Source organism: Chrysemys picta, chromosome 20 (genome assembly GCF_011386835.1).
Source record: "Chrysemys picta bellii isolate R12L10 chromosome 20, ASM1138683v2, whole genome shotgun sequence".
Classification (NCBI taxonomy): Eukaryota; Metazoa; Chordata; order Testudines; family Emydidae; genus Chrysemys; species Chrysemys picta.
This window is the reverse complement of record NC_088810.1, coordinates 15211248-15232804: the sequence shown is the minus strand read 5'-3', so window position 1 is coordinate 15232804 and position 21557 is coordinate 15211248. Positions and strand designations below refer to the sequence as shown.

The following is a 21557-nucleotide window of genomic DNA, read 5'->3' as shown; positions in this document are numbered from 1 at the left end:
ACTGACTGTGGGACCCTGGACAAGTCACTTGCTGGAGCTTACCCCTCTGTAAAATGGGTAGAATGTATACCTCAAAAGAGATCTTGGGAGACAATGTTAAAGTGCACAGTTCTGAGGAGAGGTGCTACCTACTGCAAAGCATCCATAATCTACGCAGGTTGGGTGTGTATTTTCGGGCTTTTAACCCCTAGTTCGGAAGTGTTGCTGGGTGACATCACCGTCTGATGGCTGTTATTCTCTAGTGCCGTTACTATGTAATCTACTTACAAATCTGCCTTTCCGAGGAGATGGGTCTCAGTTGGAGAGGGGTTGCCCAACAGCATCTGCTCAGCACCAGTTTTCATTGTCATTATAATCCAGCCCTTCAACAGTATCAAAATAGCATCTCTCTTGGCTCTGGATGGGAGTTCTAGGCCAGGCTCCAGCAGAAGCCATGATCAGATCCCCATGGAATTTTAGGGAGAATAAAGAATGCAGGAAGAAGAAGACCCCCAGAACTAGATCTCTGTGCCATCTCACCCTGCGGCGTGCTGTCACATTTTAGGCTCACCGAGAGGATGCAGTAGGAAAAAAAAAAACCACACTCTCTTCAGCTTTCATATTGCTACCACCAGATGCAGCTCCCAGCGCAGTGCAAGGTCAGTGGTGCTGGAAAGCACAGGGGCCTGAGCAGCACTGGGGTGGAACTGCACAGCCGTGAAATCGGTCTCCTGGTGCTAATAGGGTCAGTGCACCAGAACACACTGCTGAATGGATGAGGGGGTGTCACACAGGCAAAGGGAGGTGGTGAACAGCAGCCCAGGAAGCTACAGCTGGTAAGGGCAGCGAAGTAGCCAGGGGGATAAGCTGTGACACCGAGGCTCATGGGAAGGGCAGCAATTGCCTTGTTAAAGGAGCTGCTTTCGGAGCTGCCACCAGGCACGATCGCCACGCCCACTATTCAATTTGTGGTATTTTTGGGAGGTGGCGGCACTGGTTTGTCCAGAAGGATTGGAATGAAAGCATCAGACCAAGCCTTCAGAATCAGCTGCTTTGACAGGAAGATCATTTCAAGATGCTCCTTGATTGTCTGCTGCCTGCAGTCCCTCTTCAGTTTGAAGAGGGGCAGAAAGCTCTGGGAGGGTCTCCTTCCTTCAGCCAAGGAGCGATCCGGATCACAATCCACAGGCTGAAGGGTGGGAAGGGAACAGGTGTTTGCAATATCATCCCAGAGTTGCAAGGGCATTGTACTGTGGTTGCATAGGCTCTTCCAGTCCACCTGCTGCACTAATATTCCCGATGACTGAAAGAAAAGGGCAATGAGGTATTAAGCTGTTGTCGGACCCACGGAAAGTCTTCGCTTCCACATTAAGGTCTGGAATCAGCGATGCACTTTGTGGCAAAGGCCGGGACGCTCAGTGTGGCTTCAGAACTGGTGGTTCTGCTCTCAACCAGAACTTCACCTTGAGGCAGCTTTCGGAGATGATGGCTCAATTTAATAAGCCACATGCAGCACTTTTTAGAGACTTCCATCTGGCCTCTGATTCCCTGCATCGAGCAAGCGTGCGGGATCTGATGAGGTGTCTAGGCATCCCTGGGAAGACAGAGCCATTAACAGAAGAGCTCTATAATGGAACAGAAAGCTGTGTTTGAGTCAATGGCAGATAGGAAACTATGCTATGCATCTCCATGGGAGTTCGCAAGGCTGGGCTCTGAAACCATTCTTGTTCAATATCAGCATTGATTGGCTGATGGATAAGCTTGAGGAGGCAACTATTGGTAGCACTGACTGCTGAACACCACTGGACATCAAGGTCTTGAATACACGGATGACATAGTCCAGTTAGTGCAGTCTGGTGGATCACTGTAGCTGATGGCTGATCTGGCTGGGCAAGAAGCAGTGTGCATTACTTGGATTATTAATCCAGATAAGAGGAGGTCCTTGGCTATTACCATCAAGCTCCAGTTTCCAACCAGCTCTGTAGTCCATGGCAACTCTCAGATACGTTGGCAGTGTTGGAGGATGGTGGAATGATGTGACACTTGTACAGCAGCAGCTGCTGCCATATTTTGGGCCTTCCAGAGGCCTCTGTAGGGACGATGTACACCTAACTTGCCAGGAAGCTGTGACTCTACAGAACCATGGTTGTATCAACTTAACTGTATGGAAATGAAACGTGTGCTGAGGAAGGCTGAAGAACACCAGGCTGATATTTTCAATTCTTGTCGTCTGTGCAAGCTGCTCCATATTAAATGGCAGGACGAGATCAGAAGTGAGGATATTTAAAGCCAAACACAGAAAACATCTTCATCAGCACTGGTTCGGTTTCCATGGTTTTCTTGGTATGGATGTATTAGAATGGCAGGTCAACGAATTCCAAAGCGTGTTTACCAAGGAATGCCACTAAAAAGACGTGCAATCACATGGCACCAACTGTTCTGATGGCACAATAAGAGTGCCAGAGATGGCCTTAAATGGAATATCCAGACAGACCACTGTAAGGACCTAGAGAGAAATCGATATCCATGGGGCAACACCATCTATAGCAGCGAAGGGTTGAGGGAGAGTCTCCATATTTGTAAGACAGGAGGTAATAGAGGGCTGCCCAGCTCTGTTAGAGATCCTTGGTGAGAAGATGCTATACAACTGCAGAGTATTACTATGTGGGTCTCACACCAGCAGTCTAGCAGCGAAGACCATTCCCAACAACCTAGGATAAATTAGGCCGGTGCTCTGTCTGCAGTAAAGTTAGGGGCAGGCAAAGCAACACGGAGAGAAGGTGAAAGATCCCTTGTAATTTACAGCCTCAAAGCTGCCGCTTCCACCGAGGATTAGAGGTTCTCAGGACTTGCTGCCCTGCTGGTGAACAAACACTGACAAGCCCCCAACTGGGCAGGAGCTCAGAGAGATTTGCTGGCCAAGACAGTGCTAACTGGTAGCAGAGGAAAGACCATTTATAAATAGAGTTGGTTCAACATTGGAGCAAATAGTTCAGAGCTCCTAGCACGAGCAGATTAAGGCTCAACATGGATAGACCAATAAAAAAAAAAGTCACAGGAGCTTCCAACCATGGTCATGTAGGTTTTGGGGTTTGTTTTTTGCAGGGCTGTGGGCAGGGGCGGGTGCACTGTCACCCTTGCTGCTAGAAACAACATGGTGTTGCTAGAGGTGCTCTGGGAAAGAATTCTGGGGCTCTGTTCAAAACACAGAACCCACAGAATCCGCTGTGCTCTGCTTGCTCAGACCTCTATAATTAAGTGCTGATGAACGGTGCTAGATTGAAAGCTCCCGGAAAGTGACCTGGAGGGACCTTCTCCTCCTAGGCTAAGCTTCACTGCTAAGACTGGCACTAACTGGCCCTTGTTGCCATTCCTGTTCAAGTACCACGACCAACCCACTCCCTGCATGTACAATGCAGCAAAATAGACCTAAAGTCCCCAGTAGGAACCCCTGGTTTCCTTAACCATCAGCAGAAGCTGCATCATGCTCAGGAGAATCACAAATGGAAGGAATGCAGTAGTGGCGACCCAGCCAGGAACGAGCCTGCGTGTTGACTACAGACTCCTCCATAGCTAGGGCATCTGGCATTGTGTGGCAATGCACAGTTTGAGCGCCAAAGGCTGGTATCAGCCCCAAGTCCCAGATTGCTCAGGCCCAGTCCTCTACCGGAACAGTTATGGCCCCTTCCTACCTCGGCTCCGAGTCACAGCGACAACATGCTAATAAACTTGTATTGTGAGCTGGGACTGAATGACTGAGCCCAACAGGGCACAATGTTTATCTGCAATCACAGCAATTTGCTAGGCCCAGGGAACAGGAACTTGTTCCTAGCTGCTGCTGCCTTACTCATTGACGCCACTGTTGGCAATTGCATGGCCAGATGGAGAATGTTTGTTGCCGGTGGTGAGGTACAGCCAGGATTCCAACGCTCCCTGGAACAATTTTGCTCTGAAAATGCCATGTTTTCTTGAGTGGTTCCCAGTGACCCATGATTAAACCACAGGATAAATAATAATGTAGCTGTAAATGCAGCTTTACTAACCTGCCTCTGAAACAGAACCCACTGACAGATGAGTTTCATGGGTTTTAGGCAGAGCTGCGCAGGTTGGCTATTGGGCAATAGGGCGGAGATAGCATTTGAGAAAGTTACTTCTGATAAATGTCTCATACTCCTGGTTGGCGACACTGCCCAGGTAAGTCTCTCTAACTGTAGTTACCTTGATTACTATCGGTTACGCAACTTTTAAATATTTCTGACTTTCCCCCATTGAGGCGGTGGCATGTCACTCCACTTTACTGCATTAACATTATCTCTCACCAAGCCCATGCACAAGCCCAGCACAGCTGTCTTTGGGTTGCCAACACCAACGAGATAGCTGAAATACATCCTGCAAGACAGGAAGCTTGTGCAGGAAATAATATTGATGGCAATTGACTTCACAGGCTGTGGCAAGGGAGTCTAGTCAAGAGGGCAATGGACTGGGAGTCAAAAGACCCAGGTTCTAGTCCCAGCTCTCTGACTTGCTGTGTGAACTTAAGTAAGTTACTTCCTCTCTGGACACTAGTTTCCCTGTCTGTAAAATGGGGACAATGATACTTCTGCTACTTTCTGAAGCACTTTAAGATCCACAGAGGGAAAGTGTCAAGTGATGAAAACCTAGCTGTGGAGGCGTGTACAATAGGAGGTGAGGCCTTGCTCTTGCATGTGGGGATAAGATTTTGTTTGGAGTATGGGAGGAAAGGTAGGTGAATAACACACTATTCTAAGAGTCAGCATTCCGGGCTATGTCAAGCATGTGGTGGAAGCTCGAGGGCCAGATTAAAACTTCTGGAGGGCCGGATGCGGCCCCCGGGCCATAGTTTACCTACCCCTGCTTTAAATCATACTATACCAGTGATTTACAAGCTTCAGATGATTTCTGGACACTGCCACCATGATCAACTCAAGAGTACTTGATTTGGCCTTTATCAGGAACATAGGAAGAGAATGAGTCTTTTCCCTACCTAGCTGCTCTAATGCATCATGCCACAATGTAATGTCAGTTCAGAAGCAGTGCTCATGGACTCTTGGGAGAGCTTCTGTCAGATGCTATGCACGACATGGCCTGGGGGAAGGGAATGCTACTCAATGACTCACAGGACTCTAGCAAGAGAAAGGGCGATTAGAAGGGCAACAAAAGCGATTAACAGTATGAAACAGCTTCCATATGAGGGAAGATTAAAAAGAATGGGACTGTTCAGCCTGGAAAAAAGACGACTAAGGGGGGAGAGGATTGAGGGCTAGAAAATCGTGAATGGTGTGAAGAAAGTAAGTGTTATTTATTCCTTCACGTAACACAAGAACCAAGGGTCACCAAATGAAATGAACAGGCAGCAGGTTGAAAAACAAACTTAAGGATGTACTTCACACAACGTACAATCAAGCTGTGGAATTTGTTACCAGGGGATGTTGTGAAGGCCAAGCCTATAACTGGGTTCAAAAAATCATTAAGCAAGTTCATGGAGTTATAGAAACATAAGAACGGCCGTACCGGGTCAGACCAAAGGGCCATCTAGCCCAGTATCCTGTCTACCAACAGTGGCCAATGCCAGTTGCCCCAGAGGGAGTGACCAAACAGGCAAGGATTAAGTGATCTCTCTCCTGCCATCCATCTCCACACTCTGACAGACAGAGGCTAGGGACACCATTCCTTACCCATCCTTGCTAATAGCCATTAATAGACTTAACCACCATGAATTTATCCAGTTCTCTTTTAAACTCTGTTATAGGCCTAGCCTTCACAACCTCCTCAGGTAAGGAGTTCCACAAGTTGACTGTGCGCTGCGTGAAGAAGAACTTCCTTGTATTTGTTTTAAACCTGCTGCCTATTAATTTTATTTGGTGACCCCTAGTTTTTGTATTATGGGAATAAGCAAATAACTTTTCCTTATCCACTTTCTCCACATCACTCATGATTTTATATACCTCTATCATATCCCCCCTCAGTCTCCTCTTTTCCAAGAGGAAGAGTCCTAGCCTCTTTAAATCTCTCCTCATAGGGGACCTGTTCCAAACCCCTAATCATTTTAGTTGCCCTTTTCTGAACCTTTTCTAGTGCCAGTATGTCTTTGAGATGAGGAGACCACATCTGTATGCAGTATTCGAGATGTGGGCGTACCATCGATTTATATAAGGGCAATAATATATTCAGTCTTATTCTCTATCCCCTTTTTAATGATTCCTAACATCCTATTTGCTTTTTTGACCACCTCTGCACACTGCGTGGACATCTTCAGAGAACTATCCACGATGACTCCAAGATCTTTTTCCTGACTTCTTGTAGCTAAATTAGCCCCCATCGTATTGTATGTATAGTTAGGGTTATTTTTTCCAATGCGCATTACTTTACATTTATCCACATTAAATTTCATTTGCCATTTTGTTGCCCCACCACTTAGTTTTGTGAGATCTTTTTGAAGTTCTTCATAGTCTGCTTTGTTCTTAACTATCTTGAGCAGTTTAGTATCTCTGCAAACTTTGCCACCTCACTGTTTACCCCTTTCTCCAGATCATTTAATGAATAAGTTGAATAGGATCAGTCCGAGGACTGACCCTTGGGGAACACCACTAGTTACCCCTCTCCATTTTGAGAATTTACCATTTATTCCTACCCTTTGTTCCCTGTCTTTTAACCAGTTCTCAATCCATGAAAGGACCTTCCCTTTTATCCCATGACAGCGTAATTTACATAAGAGCCTTTGGTGAGGGACTTTGTCAAAGGCTTTCTGGAAATCTAAGTACACTATGTCCACTGGATCCCCCTTGTCCACATGTTTGTTGACCCCTTCAAAGAACTCTAATAGATTAGTAAGACACGATTTCCCTTTACAGAAACCATGTTGACTATTGCTCAACAGTTTATGTTTTTCTATGTGTCTGACAATTTTATTCTTAACTATTGTTTCGACTAATTTGCCCGGTACCGACGTTAGACTTACTGATCTGTAATTGCCGGGATCACCTCTAGAGCCCTTTTTAAATATTGGCGTTACATTAGCTAACTTCCAGTCATTGGGTACAGAAGTCGATTTAAAGGACAGGTTACAAATCTTAGTTAATAGTTCCGCAACTTCACATTTGAGTTCTTTCAGAACTCTTGGGTGAATGCCATCTGGTCCCGGTGACTTGTTAATGTTAAGTTTATCAATTAATTCCAAAACCTCCTCTCGTGACACTTCAATCTGTGACAGTTCCTCAGATTTGTCACCTACAAAAGCCGGCTCAGGTTTGGGAATCTCCCTAATATCCTCAGCCGTGAAGACTGAAGCAAAGAATCCATTTAGTTTCTCCGCAATGACTTTATCGTCTTTAAGCGCTCCTTTTGTATCTCAATCATCAAGGGACCCCACTGGTTGTTTAGCAGGTTTCCTGCTTCTGATGTACTTAAACATTTTATTACCACCTTTGGCGTTTTTGGCTAGCTGTTCTTCAAACTCCTCTTTGGCTTTTCTTATTACATTCTTGCACTTAGTTTGGCAGTGTTTATGCTCCTTTCTATTTGCCTCACTAGGATTTGACTTCCACTTTTTAAAGGAAGTCTTTCTCTCTCACAAAGTCCATCACTAGTGATTAGCCAAGATGGTCAGGGACACAACCCCATGCTTTGAGTGTCCCTAGCCTCAGACTGCCAGTGCTGGGAATGGCCGACGGGGGATGGATCACTTGATTCCCTGTTCTGTTCATTCCCTCTGGGACACCTGGCATTGGCCTCTGTCGGATATGGGGCTAGATGGACCATTAGTCTACCCAATATGGCCATTCTTATGCAGAGGGTCAAGAAGCTGCATGTACTGTTAAAATTGGCATTTCTACCAAGATCTCAGAGTGCTTCACAAAAGTGGACAAATACCCCATTGCAGACCCATGGGAGTGCCTTGTACATCAGTGGCAGAATTAGCTATAAAACCCAGATCTCCCAATTCCCATTCTGCCCTCACCACTAAGAAGAGAATCCATGAGTCACAACTCCCAGCTCGCTATCGAATGCGGTGGGAGCCCAAAGGATTGTGGACAAGAGATGGCTTCGCAGCACGGCTGTGGAGTCTGGCACGTACAACAGAAGAGGGCACTCACCACTCCTCCTTTATCGCCCTCCATGAACTGCACAATCTGGCAGGATGACTTCTCCCACAGGAAGATGTGTCCACAGTCACTGCCACTCACCACGAACTCGCTCTTCGGGCCATAGAAATTAACACCCTTCACTGAAAGGAGAGAGATTTCAAGCAGAGAGCTCAAGGACAGCTCCGAAGTCCACGCAGCTCTCCCTGTGACATTTGTTTACTTTATGCCTGGCTGACAACAAGTTTCCAAGGTTACCAGCATGGATCTGTTCATCCCTCTACACACAATGGCTCACGCTGTAAAGCCCAAGAGTTGATTTTAACATGTGAATTTGGTGCTTGTGAAATAAGGGACTAAGAACGAGGCAGTAACAGGCACTGATTGTATCCTCCACACAGCTCTACTGATGCCCCCCAGTTCAAAACCGCACTATCCACCAAACCTCTTCAGAGTGGAGATGGCAGAGTTAGCGATCATGAAAGATCTCAGTTTAAAAGCCTCCGAGGTTTTTGATGGCAGAAGCATCCCTGCCACTTAAGAGGCCAAGGGGTTTGTGCATGCTCGTTAGTGAACAATATCAGGGAGGAAGGAGACAGGTGCCTATTAATGGCTTATTCTTACCTGTGGCATTATTGCGATGTCCCTTGTATCTCTTGACGTACTCTGCCCCGTCGCTGTGAGAAGAGTTGAAGAGATAGATGTCTTCGTCATTGTAGCTGGCCAAGAGGTCTGCCACAGAAGAAGAGACGTGCACACAGGATCATTAGCGTCTGCCTGCGGATTCTAACATGCTAGACAGTCTCTGCCCTGAAACAGAGGCTAGGATGGGCAAGCCATACAGCAGCTTATGCCAGCACACCTCCCAGGAGCCCCCCCCTAAAGCAGACTCCACTACAGCCCAAGAGCCAGGGCTGATCTCAGAGCCTTGTAAAGAAGGTAGGCAGGTGTCCTTCCCATTTTACATTCAGGGATGAGGCAGAGTTAAGTGACTCATCCTGGAGCACAAAGAATCTGACTCAGCTGCACACAGAACCTAGATCCCAGGCGCTTACTGCAGTCACTAGTATACAGTGTGCCCCCCCCCCCCCCCCCCGTAGCAGATGTCTGTGGATGTTTCTCCCCTTCCAACACTTGTTCCTTTATGACACTGCTACACACACCCAAGAAGTCCAAACAGGAAGGCTTCAACTCAGGGACATGGTATTCTCACTGCTCAGCACCTTAATGAGCAGGACCCGGACTCCACAGGAGCAGAGGGAGGTGGCTGCAGGACTGGCCCTAAAGACATAGTGCTTTACATACCTGAGCCATCATGGCTGTACACGAGACAGGTGATGTTAGCTTTGGACTCGCTGTTTACCTAAAAGCAAGGGAGAAGGACCAGACAGCTCTAGTCAGACTTCCTTTGCTCAGAGGCTCCCAAATGCTAATTCAGGGATGCAGTTACACTGACCATCCTCTATTACGGTGGTGCCTGACAGCAATTGGCTGTGTTCTACAACAGACTTCAAAACGGGGCCTGTTCCTCTCCAGCTCTAGGCAGCCCATCTTTGTAAGATTTCACACAGCGTTAGAACATTCGAAGGGTGAAACACGCCATGCAGTTGTTGGGTTTTGCTCCATAATTTTTAGATAGGAGGTCTCTGAAATTGGGCTCTGGGTGTAATTTTTTCTTGGCAACCCTACTTTTCCCCACCAGACTCTACAGTACAGTGGATCCTGAGTAGATCTGGAACAACACTTCATAGATTTAAGTGTTGGCCTTAGAGGCCCTTTTCTGCTGCTCTTCACATAACTGAATGGTTATGTGCTGTGGACGCAAACCTGATTGGTTGAGGCTGGGAACGTGCAAGCTTGATTGATAAGGGCTGGGCACACAATACCTTCTCCATCGGAGCTATGTTTCTCTATTACTTTTCTCCTATGGAGATGGGTTCATGCACAGCTAGTTCATGCACAGATGTGCAGCCCCCTCCAAACCCCCCAATCATTAAAAACCTAGGAGACCAGTATGAGCAAACTGCTTTGCTGTAAAGCAATTAGGGCTGCTACACGCTCACTCACCCCAAACCTGGCAAACCCACAAGGACAAGGCAATGAAGAGTTAGCCACCTAACAGTACATACCCTCTACTGACCCACCCATAAGCACGCACCTTCCCAGGCCACGCCTGCAGCGTATAGGGTGTACGGGATACTGCAGGCCCTGGTTGAGGAATAACCCTCTAATCCTCACCCCCGTAAGCTGGGGGAAGGAATTTCAATACATCATGAAAGCAGCTTCCTACCAGGTGGTGAGGGCAGAACTTCTTAAGCACGCCATTGTTTTCATTTTCATCTATTTTCCGCTGATCATAAATCCTAGATGAAGACAGAAAGCCGGTAAGATTAATGCCAAATTCAAACACACGTAAAGCTCTTGCACGAATTAAGTGCTTTTCTGCAAATGAGTTTTCAAGTGCCCTACAGCTTCTAACTATGCAGATTAGATGCATCTAAGTCACTTCACCCTCGATTAAATGCACCATCTCCGAGATGGAATGTGGCATCTGTTTAAGACTGCAGTCAAACAAACTCTAGAGGGAATGTAGATAAAATGCAAGGATCAGAACTGGGATTTGGCCATGACAAAGGCTGACACAATAGCTCTTGAGTAGAGCCACGTGATCTTTAATGACAATGAGAGGTTGGGGCCTTAGACCTGAGTCTCATCTGACAGAATGCAACACCTACAGCTTACTGTCTACATCCATCATGCTGGAGCAGTTACATTTGTACCTACTACACCCCAGAGAGTTTTAGATAAACAGCAGATAGGCAAGGGAGAAAACAGGTTTTCAGCTGAGATTTGATACGACTCGGAGACACCATGTGGCAAGAGACAAGATTGTATCTCCTGCCAGTTGGAGCAAAGGGAAAAGGCTCTTACCCCGAAAAGGGGGACAGAGGTGGCTAGTGCTAGCTGAGCAGACGAAGGGAATTCAGCAGGAAAAGCCCTTGGGTTGAGGAGTAAGTCTGGGGCAAGCAGGAGTGGGGAGCCTGTGGAGGACAGGATGAGGCTGCGCATAATTGTATACAACCAACCACTAATAAATTAAACACCACAAAATTACCAGGGCCAGCTGGTATCGCACAAGAGTTCTGAAGGAACTCCTATGAAAATGTAGAACTGTGGTTTGTAACCTGTCATTTACATCAGCCTCTGTACCAGATGACTGGAGGATAGCTAATGTGATGCTGATTTTTTTAAAAAAAAACTCCAGAGGTGATCCTGGCAATCACAGACTGGTAAGCCTAACTTCAGTACCAGGCAATCTGATTGAAACTATATGAAGAACAGAATCAGACACGCATGAACACGATTTGTTGGGGGAAGAGTCAACACAGCTTTTGTAAAGGGAAATCATGCCTCACCAATCTGTTAGAATTCTTTGAGGGGTCAACAAACTTGAATAAGGGTGATCCGGTAGATACAGTGTACTTGGACTATCAGAAAGTCTTTGACAAGGTCCCTCACCAAAGGCTCTTAAGTAAAGTAAGCTGTCACGGGATAAGAGGGAAGGTCCTCTCATGAATCAGTAACTAGGTAAAAGATATCAAACAAAAGGGTAGGAAGAAATGGTCAATTTTCACAGTGGAGAGAGATAAATAGTAGGGTCCCCCAAGGATCTGTACTGGACCAGTGCAGTTCAAGACATTCATAAATGATCTAGAAAAAGGGGCAGAGGTGGCGAAGTTTGCAGTTGATATAAAATTACTCAAAATAAGTCCAAAGCAGACTGCGAGGCGTTACAAAGGGATCTCCCAAAACTGGGAGACTGGACAACAAAATGGCAAATTAAAATCAACTTTGTTGATGAAAGCAATGCACATTAGAAAACAATCCCAGCTCTGCATACAAAAAGATGGGCTCTAAATTAGCTGTTACCATGCAAGATCTTGGAGTCATTGCAGATCGTTCTCTGAAAACATCTGCTCAATGTGCAGCAGCAGACAAAAAAAAAAAAAAAAAAAAGCTAACAATGTTAGGAACGAGTAGGAAAGGGAGAGATAAGAGAAAATATGCCACTACATAACTCCATGGTACGCCCACACCTTGAGTACTGTGTGCAGTTCTAGTTGCCCCATCTCAAAAAAGATACATTAGAATAGGAAAAAGTACAGAGAAGGGCAACAAAAATTATGAGTATGGAACAGCTTCCATACAAGGAGAGATTGAAAAGAAAAGAGACAACTGAAGGGGGAATAGGATAGAGGTCTATACAATCATGAATGGTGTGGAGAAATTTAATAAGGAAATGTTATTTACTCCTTCACATAACACATGAAGGAGAGATCACCCAATGAAATGGACAGAAGATTTAAAACAAAAGGAAGTAGTTCACACAATGCACAGTCAACCTGTGGAACTTGTTGCCAGGGGGATGAGGTGAAGGCCAAAAGTATAACTTGGTTCAAAAAAGGATCAGGTAAGTTCATGGGGATAGGTCCACCGAGGGTTATTAGCCAAGATGGTCAGGGATGCAGTCCCATGCTCTGAGTGTCCCTAAACCTCTGACAGCTAGAAGCTGGGACTGAACAATGGGATATGGATCACTCGGTAAAATGTCCTGTTCTGTTGACTTCCTCTGAAACATCTGGCACCGGCCACTGTCAGAAGATGGGATTCCGGGCCAATGGACCATTGGTCTGACCCAGTGTAGCTGTCCTGACGCTCTTAGGGTGAGGCTGCACGTAAATAGGCAGCTTCAAATGTGACACCAAAGTTGCACACTGAAGTGAATGCGAGTTCTGAGCTGAGACGGGTGGATTTGTGCTCTCGTGCAGTGAAAGGTCTTGGAGAGATTTAGATGAAGGGAGTAACAGTCATACAGAAAGGAACTCGTGGAACTCGTGTTTTAAATACAGCAGATTCGAAGTACTTGAGTGTAAGAACATAGGAACTGCCAGACCTAATCACAGTGATCCTCCTAGTCCAGCATCTTGTCGGTGAGCGACTAGAAAAAGATGCTTCCGAGGAAGGCACCAGCAGACTAATAATAGAAGAACCAGCCTGTAATGGCAGCTTGCTTTCAACCCATCAGGAGAGGTTGGTTTATGCTCCAAAGCAGGTGGGTTTATAACCCTAGACCAGGGGTAGGCAACCTATAGCACGTGTGCCGAAGGCGGCACGCGAGCTGATTTTCAGTGGCACTCACACTGCCCGGGTCCTGGCCACTGGTCCGGGGGGCTCTGCATTTTAATTTAATTTTAAATGAAGCTTCATAAACACTTTAAACTATTGTTGTATGTAAAGTAAATAAGGTTTTAGGTATAGACTTACAGAAAGAGACCTTCTAAAAACATTAAAATGTATTAGTGGCACACGAAACCTTAAATGGGAATGAATAAATGAAGACTCGGTACACCACTTCTGAAAGGTTGCCAACCCCTGCCCTAGACAATGTAAGTGTAGATGTCATCATCCATATTAAAAGAGTCTAATACTGAGCCTCCCTGGCCCCAGTGATGCCCTGTGGAAGAAGCAGTGTCCATGAAGCACCACAGAGAGTGTGTTAGAAGACTATGGAAGGGATGTAGTTACAGGAGTCTTCAGAGCCGCTTTGCTTTCTCCAGGGCACCGATCATGCCCCTAAGCCAAATGCTCTAGCCCAATATGGAGCAGTGACTCTGCCTCTCTCATATCTTCTGGAGATAGACTTACCTGACAAACTGATCCCTGCCGCCCACAGCAAACTGGTGCGTATTAGAGGGATTCACATAAATGGTGTAGAGACCCACTTTCTTTTCTTTCTCCTTTGTCACAACCAGTTTCCTTTAAAGAGGAGGAAAATAAGATCCATGTGTTAATGCAAAACAGTGTCCAGATGGGAACTGCAGGCATTTCTCTAAGCTCACTCAGCAGACAGATTCTTACTCTGAGTTAAAAAAAAGTCATTTCTGGTTCCAAACTGAAGAAAGCACATGACTATGATTTTATGCTGCAGTTCCTAGTCAATACACAGTGGAGTGAAGTCATTTTCTGGCTTTTTCCTTCGAAACAGAATTTAGTAGAGGGGATCTGAAGTGTTTTTGCTACTTGTACCAGAGGCTGATGTATCTGTACAATTGGTAATAACCTACTGCATGCTAAAGGGCACCAGACTTTATCCAACAGCAGAAACACTTGTGCTAAGGTTATTCTAGCCCAGTGGTTCTCAAACTTTTGTACGGGTGACCCCTTTCACATAGCAAGCCTCTGAGTGCCACCCCACCTTATAAATTAAAAACACTATCTATTTAAGTATCAAAGGGGTAGCCGTGTTAGTCTGGATCTGTAAGAGCAGCATCCGAAGAAGTGGTTATTCACCCACGAAAGCTCATGCTCCTATACATCGGTTAGTCTATAAGGTGCCACAGGACTCCTTACTATCTATTTAACCCCACTATAAATGCTGGAGGCAAAGTGGAGTTTGGGGTGGAGGCTGGGAGCTCACAACCCCCCCCATGTAATAACCTTGCGACCCCCTGAGGGGTCCCGATCCCCAGTTTGAGAACCCCTGTTCTAGCCTGAAGGATAAGACTCAAACTTTTTTAAAAAGCTACACAAGTACACGCCCAATATTCAGGTTTTGTAGAAGCTAGTATGGAATGGAATGGAAACGTTTTCATGATATTTAAGAGATGACAATTCAAATCTTCCCCTGGAGTGTTAAACCCAAACAGCAGAATAGAAGCTATTTCAGGAAAACTAAAAACAAAAAGTGAAACTGACCATGTAGCTCCATTTTAGTATTATTTCAGTTGTAATAGGCAGAAGGTTTTAAAGGTTTAAAACCTAAGATTTTTGTTTTAAATAAATAAATGTCCCTTTAATCTTTACCTTGGTTATGAAGAAGATGGTTTTAAAATTGTAGGCAACCTAGATGTGTGATGTTAAACTAAGAACGGTCTATGTAAGACCAGCTCAGATGCTGTTGACTTTGAAACCCTTCATTTTAAATCAGATCATCTTCAAAGAGATTCCAGTGCATCAGAAAAGGACTATGTTACTAAACTAGAAGCCTGCTTTAAAAGCAACCTGCGTACTTTGGAAATTCGTCAAAATTGACAATTCAACATGTGAGACGAGGTTAAAACCTGAAACAACCTGCTAGTTCAATTATGATTTTTCAATTAACTACAACAGAGTGTAGCAAGAGGCTCATGCTAAATGCTTCAAGTGCAACACTGATTAATTAGTGCACTTCAGACCCTTCACTAAAACAGACTAGATAACAGTATCTCGCACTTGTAGAAGCCTCTTTCTTTCACACTCAATCTCATTGGTATGTCTTGAGGAAAACAAACATCCACTTGTTCGCATGCACATGCAATTCAGCCCTGGACTGAGCCTTGACAGCAGCCACAGTACAGGTGCAAAGACTCTGCAATGTGAGCCTGAGCTTCTGCAGCTATCATGATAGAGTGAGGGATCCCCTTGGGGGGGTGGGGGGGGGAGGGAGGTCAGTCCCAGTGGCCTAATTCATGAGGCTGACAAATGCAGACAGAGTGCCAAATTCATGTCATGTGGGCCACCAAACATCTGCCAGATGGATCAGAAAGCAACAGGGAGGATTCAGACCAGTCATGTAAAAGCTGTCTATCCCAGCCATCAACAAACACCTTGAGCCATCCAGTCCAAAGGGTGCACACTGATTTAGTCATTAAAAGATTCTCTACAGCAGAGTAAACAGTTTGCTTAGCCAACTTTATTGCTGTCAAGTAAGCCCGTCTCTAGGTCAGACTGATAAAACCCTTGCACAGCAGACAGCTAGCAAAACACACAGGCCAATTTAAAATGATCAACTACACATTTTACCGAGACAACGTTCTGGCATACAGCAGAACATCTGAGGCCTCAGGAACCATTAGGAGCTTCGAAACCTCATTGATTCACCAGGATCTCATAGCAATCAACAGCAGGCGTAAAGGAAAGATACTTACGAAGCAGGGCGGTCTTGTCTCAGGTCAATGGTGAAGACCACAGCATCTTCGCCAGCTGATAAGAAAGTGCATGGAGAATCCGGCTCTAGGGCCAGCTGGAAGATAAATGCTTTGGGATTGGCTCCCTTTTTAACCAACAAGTGGGACAAGACTCCTTCCCCTGTATACCACCCTCCCTCCCACCTGAGATCGGGAAGCACTTCAATGACTAAGCCCCACAAAACCTGGGACAGGCTGATGTATGATTTTTAATCTGTCAGTGGGACTGAGACAGGTGCATCTGCCTTGAGACGGAGGAGGGAAAATGGGCTCTGAGGCGGCTTCCCCTGCTTCAAGGAAAGCAGAATTAGCCACTTGGACCCACTTTGCAGTGTGTTCTGGGACAGAGCCGGCTGAGGGGGGATTCGGTCAGGTTGTTAGGGCAGTTAAATCACATTTTTTAGATCTGTAAGGAAAGACAGGCGGAAGGAGGTCAGTTTGCTTTTCCTGCCGCAGTTAGACATGCCGGGTAGGTTTATTCTTAGCACATCACTTCGATGTGACTGTGATCAGACAATGCAAACCCTTCACTGCCTGCCCCTCCTGTATTAAGATGAGGCCAGGGGTTATTTATCTATTTCAGTAGTACCCAGATTGCGGTTGTGCTTGGAGCTGCACAGACAGAGCACGGTCGCTGTCCACAGCAGTTCACAACCCGAGATTAGGTCTCAGTCACTCGCTTGCTCCTCTGTGACCAGTTGTGCAAATGTAATCAGCACTTTACATCTGATGAAAATGCTTCTTAAAGAACCACTGAGGTCCGTCCTATGTCAACGGGGGGCTGGAGCACATGACTTATGAGGAGAAGCTGAGGAACTGGGATTGTTTAGACTGCAGAAGAGAAGAATGAGGGGGGATTTGATAGCTGCTTTCAACTACTTGAAAGAGGGTTCCAGAGAGCCTGGAGCTCGGCTGTTCTCAGTGGTACCAGATGAGAAAACAAGAAGCAATGGTCTCAAGTTGCAGTGGGGGAGGTTTAGGTTGGATATTAGGAACAACTTTTTCACTAGGAGGGTGGTGAAGCACTGGAATGGGTTACTGAGGGAGGTGGTGGAATCTCCTTAGAGTTTAAGGCCCAGCTTGACAAAGCCCTGGCTGGGATGATTTAGTTGGTGTTGATCCTGCTTTGAGCAGGGGGTTGGACTAGATGACCTCCTGAGGTCCCTTCCAACCCTCATATTCTATGATTCTAACATTTCCACACCTTGCCCAATGGAAGGACCCAGTGGTAAATGTACAGGTGCCTGGTGGCTGTGCTATAGACCAAGCCCATCCTGCCTTCAGTGCAGATGACACGGCCCATTAGTCAATATCCTGCAAGTGACTGAGCCGCCCCAACTTGGATTGAGACAGAGCATGCTGGGATATGCAGTTTTCATGGGTCGCAGAACTCCAAATGCTGCCTTCGGCCTGCACTTTGACAGTCCCCCACCCCCGGATAAACACACTCCTGCTACAGTGACCATAAAAACAAGTGGTGTAGCAACAAGCCTCATGAAATCCAGGAGAGAATTGTTACTGGGCAGCATCTGGCAGGGGAGACCACCAATGAAAAGGCACAACTCTTTAATTAGGATTGCAAAGTACTTCAGAAGGACTCCACAGGGGATTGGATGCTCGGCAGTGCAATCATAGATTAAATTCAATGTAGGTAAACGCATGGCAACGTCAACTGAAAGGCTCCAGGACAACCTGTACTTCCTGCATTTGTTCTGACCTCATAAAGCTAGGAGTCCTAGCCAGCGCCAGGGACTCATCTGCTTCGCACGCAGGAGCCATCAAAAGAGAAAGATGCTAGAGTTGCATTGAGGAGGGGCCAGAGTAGGTGAAAAGGAATGAACTGTGACCCTCTGCCATAGTGTGCTCCACAGAGAGCCCAGGAGGAAATCCTCAGCGCCAGGCGTTTTCAGAGGAAAGCCCTGGACAATGAGGTAGTCCAAATCTTACCACCTTCGAAGTGCAACGTGAGACCCATCTCCTTGGGCAGGCGTTCCCTTAGATGGGACAGGCCAGGTTTTTCAGAGACATGCAACTGAGTTAAAGGAACACATCAGCTTCAGAGGAAACCTACATACCAAGGGAGGAGAAGGCACTGGCCTTTCAAATCATGCTTTAAATTAGACGGAGGTTTATATTCACTGAAAATAAGGGACAGAGGAGGGTACTGGCCGGTTCCAAAGTCACACAGGTATAAGCGATTCCTTTTGACATCTAATGTACGGGAAGCCTGGCTGCTATGGGCCCTATCCGTCCCTACACCCTGGCACCAGACAGAAACAGCAGCCAGTTTGCTCACCTTATGTGAGGCTCCCTTGTGCTGTGCCACGCGCTTGGTGTTTCTGCAGCACTGGGTGGCAGAGAGTTCAGCTACCCGGACTTGACCATCCCGAGCGCACATGGCTAAAGTCGAGTCGCCGCTGTTGGGGAGGAACTTAGCCTGGAGGAGAGCAAAAGGAGATGCTGCGTTCCACTGGGGCTGGGAACAGCTGCCCTCCCACAGTCCTTAGGGCTGGAATCCCAACCACCCTCCACCCCAAACACAGCCGCCGGATCTGTGGACTGAGCATACAGGCAAAAAAACAGCGAGTCCCAGCTGTAGTGCCACATCCGATAGCAGGTCACTAGTGCTCTATGCCTCAGTTTCTCCATGTGTAAGATAGGGGGACTGAAAAGGCTGGTTTGGAGTCTACACAGTACTTCGAACAGGGTTTGAACAATTCTACCCTAGCCAGAGAGATGCCCTGCACAGTGCAGGGCAATGCCCTGGCTGAGAAGCCCAGCATTACCTCCATCTCAAGCAGGTACGGAGGGGTGGAGATGCTGGGATGCCCACAGGTTTGCCCCTGGACTTGGTCTTTCCTATTAGCCTCTGGTGAGCAGGTGAGATAAAACGAAGTCCGTTCCCCACAGCAACCTCTGGCTGCTAGAAAGCCAGAGTTCTCTGATCTCCCTGCCACTCCAGAGCCTCCTGTGAACATGGTCGCTGCTCCCCTAAGACCCTTCTCCACATACAGCTCCTGCCTCCGTTGCTGCTCCCAGCTTCCCCTAAGGAGCAGCAGACCTGACTGCTAGAGTACCTGCTGCTGCTCAGAACCCCCTGGGCAGCAACTCAGAGCAGACTCCGCCAAGGTGCTATTGGCAGACTTGGTTTGCCTTTGGGAGGCTCTTCACAGCCGTGCCGATTGGAGACGCTATGGAAGCTCAGTTGGGCTAGCACCGGCTCTCCCACTTGCCAGGGAAAGCGAGGTTCAATAGGACCCTGGAGTCCTGGCACCAAGACACCTGCTCTCCCAGCACACACACGTTCAGTTACTTTCACCCCTTTACAAACGTAGCAGAATAACTCAGCTCTTGGCATCTTTCTGAGCGGAGTGGGAGATGCCCCTACCAGCCCCTTCAGCCACCCCCTTCTCCAGACACACTCAGCCCCACCCCCTCTCACCTGGAAGACGTTGCTCTTGTGGCCGCTCTCAAACTCCAGCACCGGCTGCCTCCTGACCCAGTCCCAAACCACCACCTTAAGGTCGTCGCTGCCGCTGGCCAGCCACGTGCCACGCTGGTTAAAGTGCAAGGTATTGACACAGCCGCCGTGCCCCTCGAGGCCGTGCTGGAGGTGGAAACGTTGCACAAAGACCCTGGCCCCGCAGGCCTCGTAGACAAAGCGTGAGCTGGAGCCCAGCTCCCTCTCCCGGAGGGCACGCACAGCCTGCCAGCGGGGCCGAGGAAGAGCAGTCGTCTCTGAGGACACCCAGTCCTCCAGCGCCCTCTCGTCATCTGAGGAGTCTTGATCGTGGTTGGCACGCTTGCGCTGGGCACGTCGCCGGGACCGCTGCTCCTCCTCCTCCTCCTCTTCCTCCTCCTCGTCTGAGTGGGACCGGTCGTGGGCCCGGTTCTCCTCATTGATCGAGTAGTGGCCCGTGTCATCCATGCTGTCTGAGTCCTTTTCCTCTCCCGAGCTCTCCGTGTCCGTGTCCCGGCTCTCTGTGCTGGTGCGATTGGGCCCTACGTCATCCCCAGTGAGGCTCAGGCTGAGGTCCGAGGCCTCTACTTCGATGCCTGAGGAGGTCTCTCGCCCCTCCTCTGCTCCAGACATTTCTTCAGGGCTGCTGGATAAGCTCCCTGCACAGGAGAGACCATGGGATTGATTCTAGGGTAAATAACTTCACATCTCTATAGCACCAAAGGATTATCATGTACCCAAAAGCACCATTGAAATGCAGCCACTTCCAGGGTGGAGCCCAGCACAACAGAAGGGGGAAAAATTCCAGTCAAATCCCTACTCTTACAAAGGGCCATGGGATCGCCAGCGCATACACAGAGTGACCAAGACGTGGGGTTACGGTCTGGTCCACAGTCCCAGAACCATTTACGCTGCATGGAACTCCAGCTAGCTCCCTGAAAGATGGAACTTTCCAAGCTACGGTTCTAGTCTAGGAAATCTCTGTATTTCACACCTGATGTCGGGACATCTCCTCTGGGCAACAGTAGCTCAGGAACAACCCTGTGGCCAATTGTTTCACTCCCATGTTTTACATTTTTAATCGCAGCTTCATTCAGGGATCACAACGTGCCTCCCATTATTTTCTTTCCTTTCCCAACCAAGTCTTGTATTCTCCCCCCCCCCCCCCCCCCCGTCTTTGTCTCTTCCCATCTCCCCCTGGAGCATACCATTAACCCCCTTCCTCTCACATTTATTAACAGGATCACAGACTGCTATAAACAAGCTCAGGATTCTGTAACCTCCACTCATTTAGCAACAAACAAAATCTGCCCCACGTTGCAATACCTTGCACAAGAGCTTTAACAAATCTCTACTCCCACGTACAGAGGAGCAGGGTCTAGGCAGATGTAGGACGTTACCTGGCATTTGAATCAACAGCTAGCTTTGCCATGCTTCGGGGAGTTCTCTACAGTATTAGGCAACAATCCTGCTTACACAGACATACTCCTCTTCTTCATGACAAAGGCTATCTGAAGGCCAGTTCTGCTTTTTAAGCGTTTCTCTGCCGATTCTCCTCCGCCAGAAGATGATCCAGCCATGATCCGATTCAAGGGATTTTGAAGGAGACAACAGTGGAGCAGATATTAGGAACAGAGGGCCTAATGCTGGGTCTCCAGAAGTCAATGGAAGTTGTGTCACGGACTTCAGTGGAACCAGGAATTGGTCCAGAGATCCTATTCTAATGCAACTTTGTTAGTGAAGTGATGGGAGAGAAAACACTGATCTAGGGACAGAATGAGGATTTCCCCATGTTGCAGGATGCTTAGATCGGACATTTGATTCCCCCATATCACTTTAAATGGCTTATATAGAGCTAAGTGAACAATTCACAGGGTAAGTGATTTGTTTGGCAAATGTAGCCTCTTGTGCTGCTCATAAGCAGCCTACCATTTTTGTGAGTGTTCACTAACCAAAGCTATTCAATAAATATTCTGTGCAAACAAACCCCTGCTGATGGAGGGCTGGTGA

At 47.3% G+C, this 21557-nt stretch overlaps 1 protein-coding gene across 6 annotated transcripts in view; it reads right to left on the bottom strand.

The window, feature by feature from the left end:
• The window catches only part of DCAF8 (DDB1 and CUL4 associated factor 8), a 48432-nt gene that overhangs the window by 7131 nt on the left and 19744 nt on the right, over positions 1-21557 (bottom strand). For 4 of the 6 annotated variants that reach the window (XM_042843381.2, XM_065574688.1, XM_005293770.4 and 1 more), the window contains 8 exons: positions 19530-20206; positions 18384-18524; positions 16049-16143; positions 13788-13898; positions 10372-10444; positions 9387-9444; positions 8706-8813; positions 8094-8224 (listed from right to left, as the gene is read on the bottom strand). In XM_042843381.2, coding sequence (XP_042699315.2) covers positions 8094-8224; positions 8706-8813; positions 9387-9444; positions 10372-10444; positions 13788-13898; positions 16049-16143; positions 18384-18524; positions 19530-20206 — 1394 coding nt within the window. Of the gene's footprint in view, positions 1-8093; positions 8225-8705; positions 8814-9386; positions 9445-10371; positions 10445-13787; positions 13899-16048; positions 16144-18383; positions 18525-19529; positions 20207-20947; positions 21100-21557 lie in introns of all 6 variants that reach the window. The other 2 variants (XM_065574691.1, XM_065574690.1) reach the window with 1 other exon arrangement.